The sequence below is a fragment of the Clupea harengus genome, chromosome 20 (genome assembly GCF_900700415.2).
Source record: "Clupea harengus chromosome 20, Ch_v2.0.2, whole genome shotgun sequence".
Lineage (NCBI taxonomy): Eukaryota > Metazoa > Chordata > Actinopteri > Clupeiformes > Clupeidae > Clupea > Clupea harengus.
In genome coordinates, this window is record NC_045171.1 from 1512250 (window position 1) to 1527286 (window position 15037).

The 15037-nt window shown below is 40.5% G+C and overlaps 1 protein-coding gene across 1 annotated transcript; it reads left to right on the forward strand.

Annotated features, from left to right (window-relative positions):
- Positions 1 to 70: 70 nt before the first annotated feature.
- Positions 71 to 12636, forward strand: LOC105905998 (P2X purinoceptor 3-like). The gene is made up of 13 exons (XM_031558008.2): positions 71 to 113; positions 710 to 836; positions 4830 to 4965; positions 5747 to 5818; positions 5954 to 6023; positions 6140 to 6218; positions 9069 to 9146; positions 9297 to 9426; positions 9788 to 9924; positions 10116 to 10209; positions 11405 to 11470; positions 11643 to 11720; positions 11808 to 12636. The coding sequence occupies exons 1-13, from the start codon at positions 71 to 73 to the stop codon at positions 11919 to 11921; spliced, it is 1224 nt and encodes a 407-aa protein (XP_031413868.2). The 3' UTR covers positions 11922 to 12636.
- Positions 12637 to 15037: the final 2401 nt, after the last annotated feature.

Consider the following 15037-nt stretch of genomic DNA (forward strand, 5'->3'; position numbering starts at 1 on the left):
TCAGACAACAGCAGATACATGCTGCTACAGATACAGATACTTATGGCAACTTGACTCAGTTTGCTTAATTATGACTTCACTGGAGTGGCTGCCTGCTGCCTGCTGCCCAAGAGGTTTGATAGATAGAAAAAGATAGATATTTATGGAAGTGATAGATAGATAGATAAATAAATAAAGATAGATATTTATGGAAGTGTGGAAGTGTAAATTCCTTGAGGCTCCTTGTTGATCTCTTTAGCTAATTGCTACATCAATAAAAAAAATTATAATTTAACTTTAATCAAAGACGATTATCTTCAATTAGAAGTGTCTATAAGTAGAAGGGGTAAAAACCCTGGTAACCTGAGAGAGAAAGATGAAAGCAATCTGGCATGACTGTGGTCGAGGGAGGAGGGAGAAGAGGGAGAAGAGGGAGGGACATCTCTCTCTTTAAGTGCTTGTCATTTGGGTGGTTTCCTCATTAACCACTGTGGAGATCATCAGAGGACAGGCCACCAACATCCTCATCCGTCTGCAGCGCTACAACAACCTACCTGAGTCTCTCTCACCACCGTAAACTCATTTTGTGGCAGTCTACAGCGCTACAACAACCAACCTGAGAGTCTCTCACCACCACAGTAAACTCATTCTGTGGCAGTCTACAGCGCTACAACAACCAACCTGAGAGTCTCTCACCACCGTAAACTTATTCTGTGGCATAAAAAAGCAGGAAGAATGTTGGGCTTCATCACGGACTTCTTCACCTATGAGACGACCAAGTCCGTGGTGGTGAAGAGTTGGCTGGTCGGCTCCATCAACCGCTTCGTGCAGCTCCTCATCATCATCTACTTTGTCGGGTCAGTACTCAACAACCTCCTTAACCTTTTAACTCACTTCTCTGCTCAATATGGCTCATGTTCAGCGTATATGATCATGAAGGTGTGGCATAGTTGTGTACATTATTCTAACTGAATGTATGAGTGTAGTCTAAAGTCTAAATACATGAACTCAAAAAGATGGTACGTGACCCACTTCATCTTGCCAAACATGGTGGCATTTAAATGGCAATCTTTTAAGACTCAATATTTGTTTATTATTATGTATGTATGTCGGTGAGGTGTATAAGTGTGTATGTGTATAAGCTACTGGATGACCTAAATTTCCCTCGAGATTAATAAAGTATCCATCTATCTATCTATCTATCTATCTATCTATCAATTAATCAATACTGCAGTTCAAGTTATTTTGGTGAATATTATCATGTCACATTCAGCAATGATTCGTATTTGTTTGGACTCGGGGCTAGTCTAAGGAGGTTGGGCACAACAGTGGAGCCTGAGAACAGGAGCGAGTCCAGTGGGTCGTAGGCGTACAGTGGTACTGATGAGAGGAGGACATCTTGTTTATGAATATTGTATTGATGTTTTTAAGTGGCATCAGGAAATTCAATTTGAAGCCTCATTTTCTGTCTAGGAGCCCGATTGGTAACAATGACAAGTAATGCTTCTCGGTATTATAAAGTTACAAAGTTCAGGAAGTCATCGTTGTATCAGAATGGTAATAGTATTATTTGTCTATTCGTTTGTAAGAAGTGCGTTTGTAAGAACTAGTTTCTTCCCAGTTAAAGATTAAGTTGATAAAAAAATGGAACAAGTTGAAATAAAAACACAGACAAAACTGAATGAATGTGAGCCATTTTAAAATCTAACTTAACTGGTGGAAGAGATGGAACATCTATTGACGTCTTAAGATCGTCCTTCTCCCTATTAGTAAGCCTACTATGGCTTAGTGAAGGACTTCTTGGTGGTTGATGTTCGGGCCATTATGCTCTTGAGGGTTCCTGCTCTCTTGCCGTTATAAAAGGGTCTGAGGGCTCTGCGCTGTACATCTGAGGCACAAGGTTCCCATGGGAACAGAGGAAACACAATCAATAGAGCACTGAAACAGAAATGGACAGAACAGGAAATATCTTTGTTTTAGGCAAGCACTGACAGTTACAGCTGACACACACTTATATTGGATAACTTCCAAGACAGACGTATGAGTATACGAAAATAAAATAAAATAATAGACCAGTACAAGAGACAAATATGATCACAGGACAGAAAATGACTAAGAGACAGTAGGACAGCTAAACAAGGCCAGGGCAGAATGACACAAAGTCAAACAGCACAGCAAGAATTCTCTTCCCCGTCATAATTGCTCATTTGACCACCCTGAGGTGTACTACAGAGTACAGATACTCTTGCCACTCATGTTGGAGCCCGTGTACAGTGATGGTGATCCGGCTTTTCCACAGTAGTTTACAGTAAAGAAAAAAACAGCCTTAGAAGTTGATGATTGAACACAATGAGTGTATGAGGAGGATGTCCCAGCCACCATGGCTTCTGCTATAGAATGAGGCGTTCTGCTATAGAATGCTATAGAATGAGGTGTTCTATAGATTGAGGTGTTCTGCTATAGAATGTTCTGCTATAGAATGTTCTGCTATAGAATGAGGTGTTCTGCTATAGATTGAGGTTTTCTGCTATAGAATGAGGTGTTCTGTGTTCTGCTATAGAATGAGGTGTTCTATAGATTGAGGTGTTCTGCTATAGAATGAGGTGTTCTGTGTTCTGCTATAGAATGTTCTGCTATAGAATGATGTGTTCTGCTATAGAATGAGGTGTTCTGCTATAGAATGAGGTGTTCTGTGTTCTGCTATAGAATGTTCTGCTATAGAATGATGTGTTCTGCTATAGAATGAGGTGTTCTGCTATAGAATGTTCTGCTATAGAATGAGGTGTTCTTCTATAGAATGTTCTGCTATAGAATGAGGTGTTCTGCTATAGAATGTTCTGCTATAGATTGAGGTGTTCTGTGTTCTGCTATAGAATGAGGTGTTCTATAGATTGAGGTGTTCTGCTATAGAATGAGGTGTTCTGTGTTCTGCTATAGAATGTTCTGCTATAGAATGATGTGTTCTGCTATAGAATGAGGTGTTCTGCTATAGAATGAGGTGTTCTGTGTTCTGCTATAGAATGTTCTGCTATAGAATGATGTGTTCTGCTATAGAATGAGGTGTTCTGCTATAGAATGTTCTGCTATAGAATGAGGTGTTCTTCTATAGAATGTTCTGCTATAGAATGAGGCGTTCTGCTATAAAATGTTCTGCTATAGAATGAGGCATTCTGCTATAGAATGAGGTGTTCTGTGTTCTGCTATAGAATGTTCTGCTATAGAATGAGGTGTTCTGCGTTCTGCTATAGAATGAGGTGTTCTGCTATAGAATGTTCTGCTATAGAATGCGGTGTTCTGCTATAGAATGTTCTGCTATAGAATGAGGTGTTCTGCTATAGAATGTTCTGCTATAGAATGCGGTGTTCTGCTATAGAATGTTCTGCTATAGAACGAGGTGTTCTGCTATAAAATGTTCTGCTATAGAATGAGGTGTTCTGCTATAGATTGAGGTGTTCTGCTGTTCTGCTATAGAATGAGGTGTTCTGCTATAGAATGTTCTGCTATAGAATGCGGTGTTCTGCTATAGAATGTTCTGCTATAGAATGAGGTATTCTGCTATAGAATGAGGTGTTTTGGTTTATTTTCCCCCTTTACTCCGCTGAACTCTTTTATGAATTGGCTTTAGGTGAGCAGAATAATGTTTTTAATTAATAATGCATTTATAATGTAGGGCCAAGATCTTTTTCCATTGTTGCTTCCACCATACAGTGGGTGCTGATCTTGTTTTAATGGCAGATGTTTAAAAATAATTTCTTTAATAAAGTTGAATCTAATCTAATCTAATCTAATCTTTTATAGAATTACAATTTTTTTAATGTATTTATTTATAGTTGTTTGTCAATGCTGGTGGGTCAGTATTTCAAATGACATAATTTCCTTCCAATTTCACACGTGTTTTGATTTGCTGCTTCCCAGAAATGGATGCTTTTCAGAGGCATTCTTTGTTTGATAAGAATCGATTTTTTAACTGCAAATCTGTCTTCATTATCTGTCACCAAATGTCATCACTGATCGCACAAGTGCAAATGGAGATTAACATGAATTTGTGCTCGCAGTTTAGACACAGCCTGGATTTGACTGTTCAGTTCATGATACAGCTTTAAAACTACATTACAGCAGTTCTGATTGTTTGTTAGTTCTGGTCTGATCTGGTCTGGTCTGGTCTGATCTGGTCTGGTCTGGTCTGGTCTGGTCTGATCTGGTCTGGTCTGGTCTGGTGTGGTCTGGCCACACTTATGGTTATTTTCCTTCTATTTCCTGCCCTAACTGCTTCGACTACAGCTTGTCATACTCAGGACAGGACATTTTCCACCACTTGTGAAAATAGAAAAAATAGTGTAGTAGGCTCACTAAATAGTGTGAAGTTAGAGCTGTTCATATCACCTTTTGTTTTCCACAAAATCAGCTGAACCTAAAGACTCTTATTCTATAACACAATCACACATACACTGTGATGGTCTACATGACATTCAGGACACATATAATGCAACTATAGCTGCCAATAAATGTGTCTTGAAATGCTTATTACAAAGAGCCAAATGTTTTTTTTCCCAACATGAATTGGTTGTATTGTTTGTAGAACATGAAACATTGACAGATCAGTATTTGTATTGGTCCTATATGTGTGAGAGCCATCTTTCCTCTGAATAAAACAACATGATGATTTTATGTTATTATGTTGAAAGTAAAATTGAATAACTTAAAACTAGGTACACTGTAGTAAACTATGAACAGAAAAAACAGCAGTGATCATATATGGAAAATGACTATGTTTTATCTGTGTGTGCGTGTGTGTGTGCGTGTGCGTGTGCGTGTGTGTGTGTGTGGGCGTGTGTGTGTGTGTGGCTCAGTTGGGTGTTTCTGCATGAAAGGTCCTATCAAACTAAAAGCACCGGGATAGAGTCAGCAGTCATGACCAAAGTCAAGGGCTTCGGTCGCTATAACAACCAGGTCATGGACGTGGCCGACTATGTGGTTCCTCAACAGGTGGGTCTGATTTCTGGCGACCTTCTGCCATTTCTGCTTCAGTTGATATGCTGTATATAATCGTATCACTCAGACTGTTGAACATTCTTCCTACTTAAAACTTCACACATGAGGCCAAATGTACAGACGATTTGTCATGTGTTTAGGTCTGCACAATACATTGAGATTTTTTGGCACTTGGAAAGTATTAATATTATATTAGTTATTATATTAATATTAGTATTGAACACCCACAATTGGGCCTAAATTAAAGTTCAAAACTTAAACAGATTTATTGCCAAATGTCTGTAGTACTCTTTGACATTTGGCAATACAATTATAATTAGTAGCACTAATCATTTCTGGCCTCAAATATCTCTGGTGTATTTAATATTTTTGAAAAACTGGACTCATTAACTGACTATGGTTAGTAAGTGCTCCAATAGAAACAGCAATATTAATATATTCATAAATGTATGAACTGGTGTATTTGAAACATCAGTGGTTGTGACACAAGAAATTAGTAGCAAAAAAAAAAACACCTTCTTTAATGAATTTAAACTATGAAAAGGCCCACAAACATCAGACACTGCCCTCCTGCCATATAAAAGAAATTCTGTCGAGGCACATCATATTTTCTTATCTTTTATTTAGTTCCACTGTTTGATAATCCCATCTCCTAGATTGTCTTTCTGCCGTAATGCTACCCTTCAAGATATATAATGATGATGGTCCAATGTCCACTCCATCTCTGTGTATCATCCACTATGAAGCTCCTGCCATGTCTGTGCTTCTTCCTCAGGGTACCTCAGTATTCTGCATCATTACCAGATTGATCGTGACAATAAACCAAACACAAGGAGTTTGTCCACAGGTGAGTACAACTGTTAAAATGCACTGTGATCCTCTCCCGAGTCTGTCATGAGCAGTATGCATAGGCTACTGAAAAACTAGATATATTACTGAGGGAAACTAATTTTGTTCAAATGACACTATCCCTTCGTCACAGTATGGCAGGAGGTACGTGTGCACCCAGAATTCTGACTGTGACAAACACCTGGGATCAAACCTGGCCAATGGTGAGCCCTCTTTCTGTCATTCCTAATTCTTACATTCTTCCTGTAATCTCGTAATCAATTAAATAGTTATATATCAATTAAAATTAAACTGAAATGTTTAATCATTTTTTCCCCAGGTATTTTTACTGGAAACTGTTTGACAGGCTATTGTGAGATTGAAGGCTGGTGCCCTACAGAAAATGACACGGTCCAGACGTGAGTTTATATATTTTTATACATGTAGACACATATCGTTACCAGTATACACACACACACACACACACACACACACACACACACACACACACACACACACACACACACACACACACACACACACACACACACACACACACACACACACACACACACACACACATACACATATGTGATTCTGATTCTGATAACACCACACAAACATATTTCTTCCAAACGGTTTTACTTATCACCCAATTCTATTTAATTCAATTTTATTTATATAGCACCAAAACAATAAAATTGTCTCAAGACGCTTTACAGAGCCTGAACCCCCCTGTAGCACCATGGTGACGGGGGCAAGGAGGAGGTGTGTGTGTGTGTGTGTGTGTGGGGGGGGGGGGGGGGGAGAACCAGGGGGGGGGGGGGTGGAGAACCAGGGGGGGCGTTGTGCATCTGTTTGGAGCTGGCCTGGTAGAAAGGCAGAGATAATGCATAAACAGGGTAAGTAGAGGGCAAGTAGATATTAGATAAAGGGTAAGTAGAGCAATGAAACAGGAAACTATGTGGATGGGGGCAATTAGACAGAGACAGAGACAGTAGATGTATCATGAGTGGGTAGAATTAAGGCATGAGTGTGGGGTGGGGATGGGAAGTTGTAGGCAGAGGGTTGTAGGTCAAAGAATCTTTGCTTTGCCATATCCAGTCCTCAAGTCCACAGTGAGATGGTGTACTGAGATACAGCATCAAGTCCACAGTGAGATGGTGTACTGAGATACAGCATCAAGTCCACAGTGAGATGGTGTACTGAGATACAGCATCAAGTCCACAGTGAGATGGTGTACTGAGATACAGCATCAAGTCCACAGCAGTGTTAATTTTGGCAGCTATTTTAGATTTAGTCTTAGTCTTAGTCTTTAGACGAAAATGCATATTAGTTTTAGTCACTTTTAGTCATTTTTATCCTGCTTAGTTTTAGTCTAGTTTTCGTCGACGAAAACTCAGAACATTTTAGTCTAGTTTTAGTCGACGAAGTCTCATTACATTTTAGTCTAGTTTTAGTCACATTAAACTAAAAATTAAGTCCATCTTATAGTCACATTAAACTCCTTTCCATCCCTTGTCAGGCCCGGGGACCCCTTGTGTTGTGTCTACAACTGCATAATAGTCAAGCTTGCAGTACGTAAACTGTGGATGCAATTAGTCTCTAAGATACAGGTCTCCTATGCCTACAGCTGAATTCCAATGAATTCAATGTAAATAATCATTTTAAGGCAATACTTAATTAACAGTATTATCATTAAAATATAAGAGAATATCAAGTCTAGATTTTGAAGATTCAAATGATCTGATAACACAATACAACTACTATGCCTACCTGGCCTTAGTTAAATCAACCACATATCCTCCATATGAATTGCTGTGCAATCTGATAACCAACATACAGTATTTAGCTAGACGGATAGTTTGTGAGTTGAAAGTAGTGCTAATAACAATTGCATAAATAGACAAGGATATGTAAACCAATCACATATTCATTTATTTTTTCTTGATTAATGTCATGCGTGGCCTGTCCTATAGTCCATTCTGCAATGTGTTTACTAGCTAGTTATCGATAGCTAGTATAACTTAGCTATGCTACCTCATAGTTAGCCAACGTTAGCTAGCTAAAAGTTTTGGAACTCATTTGCCAAGCCAAACGGGAGGTTTCAATCGAAAATGACTAGCTAGTTATCCAAGCTGACACAACCTATACACTCGACTGCCCCTTTGAAGTTAACTTAACGTTGGCTAATATATTCGAATAACTAGTTAACATTAGCTAATTATCATTGACAGTTACTAGCTAATTTACCTTGGCATAAATGGCAGGGTTGTCTTGTGCGCTTTCAGGTGCCTCTTGTTGTGTTCTTCCCATCTATTTTGAAGCCACAAGGTTTCTCTCTGGTTATTGCGGTGTATTGTGTTTTATTTTCTGTCAAGGTATAATTTAAGACTGTCCAGATATCTATTCTTATTTGTCTTCCAGTACCGAGTGCTTGAACTTCAGCCATCATAACGTTAAGCCATAGGGCGTCACTTGCATGTCTGGCCATCTCAGGGAGTGGAGGAGGGATAGATACAGGACCGGGCAACATTCAACCAATGATGTGCATACAAGTTTAGAAAAAAAAAACAATTGTGACTTAGTCAACCACCAACATTTTCGTCTCGTCTCGTCTCGTCTCGTCAACGAAAGTTAAAATAGATTTAGTCATAGTTTTTATTTATAAAGATCCGTTTTCGTCACGTCTTAGTCTCGTCTTAGTCACGGGAAAAAGGTCGTTAACGAATATTTTTCGTCATAGTTTTCGTCAACGAAATTAACACTGGTCCACAGTGAGATGGTGTACTGAGATACAGCATCAAGTCCACAGTGAGATGGTGTACTGAGATACAGCATCAGTCCCACGGGGTTGTGCTGGGGTTATTCTGACACAGAGGGCTGGTTCGCGTCTTCATTGATTTGACAGGGAACAAACATACACTGCTGTACTTGTCAGAAGCCTCTGATGATTTTGAGAGAGTGTCATGCATATTTATGCGCAGATCCCCATGATCAGATCAGATCTCTATGCTCAACCATCAGTTGGTGTCACTGGAGAACTCAAAGTTTTCAGACCTCCATCTCTCTTTTCATCCCTCCATCTCTCTTTTCATCCCTCTATCTCTCTTTCCATACCTCCATCTTGTTCTTTATCTCCTCCATCTCTTTCCATACCTCCATCTCTCTTTTCATCCCTCCATCTCTCTTTTCATACCTCCATCTTGTTCTTTATCTCCTCCATCTCTCTTTTCATCCCTCCATCTCTCTTTCTTGTCTTTCTACAGGGAGTACATGGAGGAGGTGGAGAACTTCACCATTTTCATAAAGAATAGTGTTCGCTTTGCCCACTTTGATATCACCAGGTAGTTAAACAACCACACACACACACACACACACACACACACACACACACACACACACACACACTGATAAATATGGCATTATATAGAAATGACCTGTACATTTCCGCTGCCCCCCACAGTAAATGACTTTGTACCTTTCTTTTCCTTCAGGGGGAACTTCCCAGCTGATATTGACATCAAGTGTATTTATCATCCTGTTGACCACCCTTACTGTCCAGTCTTCAGGGTGAGAGACATCCTTACACATGCAAACGAGAGCTTTAGCACCATTGCTCGACAGGTATATTCATATGTTCATATCTTATACAATTACGTATAGCCTTATTTAAACATTATCTAAGCTTCTCCTGTCTTCTTCTCCTCCTCCTTACAAACATGTAAACATTTCTTTTATCCAAAACGTATATTAAAATTAGAAATGTAAGACAATTAAGAAAAATACAGAGCATTTATATGACATCGTTTAAACTCATGGAGAAATGTTACCTGGTGTTGTGGAGAAGTACAGAGAGCTCGGCAAGCCTCACTGTGAATTTCCAGTAGAACGCCGCATCTGCACTCAGTTATTGTGTTTTAGTGGCATTTTGGAATAATAACCTTCTGTTTTCTTTTACTTTCTTTTCTCTCTCATCGTTCTTGAGGGCGGGCAAATTGGTATTCATATCCGCTGGATGTGTGACTTCGACCAGGCTCTGGATCGCTGTAAGCCTTCATACTCCTTCACAAGACTGGACGACGTGTTTGAGAATAACACTATTTCCAAAGGTTACAACTTCAGGTGCTGACCACATTGTGAATAAATATACAAGCAAACACACACACACACACACACACACACACACACACACACACACACACACACACACACACACACACACACACACACCACAAACATGAGTAAATATATATGTATATTTATATATATAGCCCAGTCCTCTTTCTCTGCTTGAATTTGTGTTTATTCTTCAGGTTTGCAAAGTACTACAAGACTCCAGACGAAGAGGACTATCGCACGCTCCACAAGGCCTTTGGCATCCATTTTGATGTCATGGTTTCTGGCCATGTAAGTGCAATGAACAGGCTACTACACACACACACACACACACACACACACACACACACACACACACACACACACACACACACACACACACACACACACACACACTGGCCATGTAAGTGCAATGAACAGACTACTGAACACTGAACACTGGAAGGGCCTCTGTGTCTTCTGAACAGGAAGGCCATCTCCTCTAAACCTGGTCTGTGTAGTGTCCCCCTAGACCTGGTCTGTGACCTCTAACCCCTAGACCTGGTCTGTGTAGTGTCCCTCTAGAATGGGGAGGCCATCTCCTCTAGACCTGGTCTGTGTAGTGTCCCTCTAGACCTGGTCTGTGAAGTGTCCCCCTAGAATGGGGAGGCCATTTCTAAACCTGGTCTGTGTAGTGTCCCCTTAGAATGGGGAGGCCATCTCCTCTAGACCTGGTCTGTGTAGTGTCCCCCTAAACCTGGTCTGTGAAGTGTCCCTCTAGACCTGGTCTGTGTAGTGTACCCCTAGAATGGGGAGGCCATCTCCCCTAGACCTGGTCTGTGTAGTGTCCCTCTAGAATGGGGAGGCCATCTCCCCTAGACCTGGTCTGTGTAGTGTCCCTCTAGAATGGGGAGGCCATCTCCCCTAGACCTGGTCTGTGTAGTGTCCCCTTAGAATGGGGAGGCCATCTCCTCTAGACCTGGTCTGTGAAGTGTCCCTCTAGACCTGGTCTGTGTAGTGTCCCTCTAGACCTGGTCTGTGTAGTGTACCCCTAAACCTGGTCTGTGTAGTGTACCCCTAGACCTGGTCTGGTCTGTGTAGTGTCCTTCTAGACCAGTGGTTCTCGAACTAGGGGTCGGGACCCCAAGTGGGGTCGCCAAACATTTTTTGGGGGTCGCGAAATGATCTTGCTGCCCTGTGCATCAACATATTAGGCTTTGAAATGCTGTATAGTCTATCAGAAATGGTGTTTTCTACATCAGGGTGGATAATGGAAAACTAATATTGTCTCAGCAAGCAGTCTCATCATTCAAGATGAAACTGAATTTAGACCTATAATATCCTGTCAAAATGTGTGGGGGGGGGGGGGGTCGCGAGACTTGGCAAATGGATTTTATGGGGTCCCCGGACAAAACGTTTGAGAACCACTGTTCTAGACAACACAGTTACATGTGAATTCAGGGGGTTCACATACATACATTTCTAACCCATGTTCTTCTGCTGGCAGGCTGGAAAGTTTGATGTAATCCCAACACTTATTAACATCGTGGCAGCTTGCACCTCAGTGGGACTGGTAAGCAATAGACCTTTTTAAGCAATACATAATGACTCACAGTCCACATATTTTCTAATATATATATAATATCTATTTATTTTATATATTATAAACTGTATTATTATTATTATTATTATTTCATGTTTTTAATGCAACTGCCTCTGCTCCTGTTCTCTTATTCTACCTATAGGCAACTGTCCTCTGTGATATCATTCTTCTGAACTTTTTAAGAGGGGCAGATCAGTACAAGGCAAAGAAGTTTGAGGAGGTGGGTCTGACTAAATGTGTGAAGTGTGCCGCATAAACCATGTGGCCTAAAGTAACATATGACCTAATATTTCTTTCTGTGTCTCAGGTCTCTGAGGTTGACATTCATGCGGAGAGCCGAAGTCAAAGTCTTCTAACTCTCAAGAATGAGGGAAAGATCTCTGAAGATTCTGAAACCGTTGCTAACGGTCAGCAGCTTTGAGTGACACGCCACTGAAACACCTCGACCTATGACCCCGACCTATGACCTCGACCTGTGACCTCGACCTATGACCTTGACATAGCCTTTTCTCCCACACTGTCTTTCTCTTTGTCAGAAAGAAACAAATAACCTGCATGCCTCTCCCTTTATGGCAAGGTATATTTATATATACTATTTAATGTCAAAATCAACACAAAGCCTTTTCTGTTCTGTTCATCTATGTCTTCTTTAAACATATCAGCAATCCTTTTTTGACACACTGATCAGCCACCACTGAAGATGCTAAATATCTTGCTTAAAGATTTAGCTCAATCTTTACGATACATGTACAATCTATTGTGAGATGTTTATCCTACCAATTGAGGACAGTTTACAGGGTATATCAAAAGATATTTAAAGCACACACATACATACCGATTCTCTTTTCCTAACTAACAGCTTTTAGCTCTAAGTTTTAAGACACATTAAACATTGAGCTAACCAAATGTATTGCAGAGCTATCACCTCGTAGCGAGAGCAATGTGTGCTTTGATCATCCTCAACCTAAACCCGTGTGACTGTCATTTCCTTTGGCATATGAACAGAAGATAAAGGATTAACAACATTGCCTACATGCATTGGTTTGATATATTCACCTGTATACAGTCATTTTTAGAAGCTATACATAAACAAATAAACTGATCACCTACACCTTGTGTGTGTGTGTGTGTGTGTGTGTGTGAGAGAGAGAGAGAGAGAGCATGTGCATGCCGGTGTGTTAGCTAGTGCTGAGTCTATGTGGGCATTGGCAGTAAATGTATTAAAGGAAGGGCAAAGTTCAGTAACAAAGTAACCAAATTATTTATATAGTGTATAGGTATATACAAGTAACAAACGTATATATAGGGTGTAGGTATACTATATCCTATAACAGTGCTTTTGGGAAGAGTTTGGCAACAGGCTAGCAAACAGCCTCTAGCTGAATGCCTTTCACTGGAATAAGGTCCTCCTGAATCTGGAACAACAGGCATTTTCAGGAGTTTTAGAGAAGTACATAAGAAAGTATAATATCACTAGCCAAATTAGCTCATATCTGTTTGTCTATTCTATATGTAGAAGCAACTATAAACCCTACGCTTTGAAATGATGAAGATAACCGGCTTGACATTCTGATTGCCATCATGTATGTTAATGCTCTAAGGAAAAATCATATTCTCTGGGAGTTTCCTGGGCTCTTTGATCTGTGAAGTAGAATTTCAATGAAATTGAGTGAGTGTATTAAAATTATTTTAATAAAGAATGACAAAGTATTTTGAAGGTCAAGAGGACACAATTGTGTTGTGCTCCAGAATGTGAACACAAAGTTGATTGTAGCTGAACATCTCAGTGTACACTCTATTTTTGAAATCTTAAATCTGAAACGCTTGAGGAATGCAACACATTCTTGAAGGCTTTTTGATTTTTTTAATAAAAATGTTTTTGTTGAACCCTGCCAGGGTTTTCAGCAAAGAAACTGTCCAGCCAAGGTTCAATGGTAAACCTTAGGAGGTTCTCCGTTGTACTATATCAAAGCATATGACTTCAGTTGGACTATAGAGGGTATGCATGGACGTCACTTTCCCACTGGAATACGCCGCCTCGGTTGGATGAGTGGCATGGCTGCCTTTAATAAGGGGAACTGTGAAACTAGGATGAAACAAACGAGTATGTGCTTCAATTAAAGGCAACTGGACTCATCAGTGATCCTTACAGTTTACCAAATAACCAAAGGTTCTTGCAGTCCGATTTTGATGGGAAATGGGAATCAGTTGGAGGGGAAGGAATGGAGGTAGATGGAAGCAGACAGAGCGGATCATCTGATAGTCTCCAGAAATCCTGAATAATCCAGACGATTGTATGGATTATATTGCCTCATTGGATTTTTTCTCCTTGTACACCACAGTTTAGCTGACTCAACATTTAGATGTGTTACTATGGTGACAGAGTTTAGCTGACTCAACATTTAGATGTGTTACTATGGTGACATCAATCTTTAGTTCTTCCTTTCCCTGTGGGAGTTTTGCTGGAACTCTTTGCCTTACCCTCTGGAATATTGTTTTGTTGTGGGATGATAACTGACACTTTGAGGGCAACCAAAAACTCCACCATTAGCGGTGACAGGACTCCTAAATACGTTTCACCTCCACTCTCTTTCACTTAAATTTCTATCCCACATACATCATTCCACAGAATATTTGTTTACCAGAACCGCAGACGTAATTGTGTGATGACTCCGACGAGTTGTTACAGTTCCATTAGATGTGTTTGTGTTTGTGTGTTTGTGTTTGTGTGTTTGTGTTCGCGCAGCATTCGAGCTGAGCTGAGCTGAGTAAGTAAGACTTTCTGCCTCTCAGTGGGTGTCACCGCAGTGATGTCATGTGCTTCCCCTCTACGTACAGCTTCACTCTGATTAGTTGCCGTCAGTTTACAGCAATGCAGACAAGGATGTTGGTATCAAGTAAACATGCTTTCAGTAGGTAGTGGGAAGTAAACCATTCAGAATCAAACATTCTGCACTAAAATACTGCACATATTTTCACATTACAAATATTTTCACATTCACAACCGCAAATATAATTATAATTAAGACCTTTGTCAGGTTTTTAATGGCACACACGACACACTGGAACACACACGTGCATATATGGAGGCGACACAGGACACACACACACACACACACACACACGCAGGTAGGCCTGAGGTCGCGGTGAATTTATTTTCTGCTTTTTTCCCATCCTGGACCGTCCTTCCTCAAGGACCCCCCAGGAGCAGTGGGCAGCTTGTAGCGCCCGGGGACCAAGTGAAGTGAACTGTCCATCTTTGGTCAGGGATGGACATGTGTTCTGTTATTTTGCATGTTTTTTCTGTTAGGGTCCTTAGTGGAGGAAACCCCTTGTGGACACGGGGAGAACATGCAAACTCCACACAGAAAGGCCCAGGAGATAGCCCACCTGAGCACTGATGTGCCCAAATGTGACCTGAATCATATAAAACCCATTGTCTTATGATCATCTCTGTAAGGATGGTTCGCAGACAACTACAATCTGATGACGGTCCCAGTTTGAAAAACACAGCATAAAATCTGATGGACAAATGGG

Excerpts from the sequence above, each read along its gene's own strand:
- LOC105905998 (XM_031558008.2), top strand. The coding sequence starts at position 71 with ATGACTTCACTGGAGTGGCTGCCTGCTGCCTGCTGCCCAAGAG. Across the intron at positions 5,819-5,953 it reads CACAAGGAGTTTGTCCACAG|TATGGCAGGAGGTACGTGTG; the intron begins GTGAGTACAACT and ends CCTTCGTCACAG. Across the intron at positions 9,925-10,115 it reads TCCAAAGGTTACAACTTCAG|GTTTGCAAAGTACTACAAGA; the intron begins GTGCTGACCACA and ends TTTATTCTTCAG.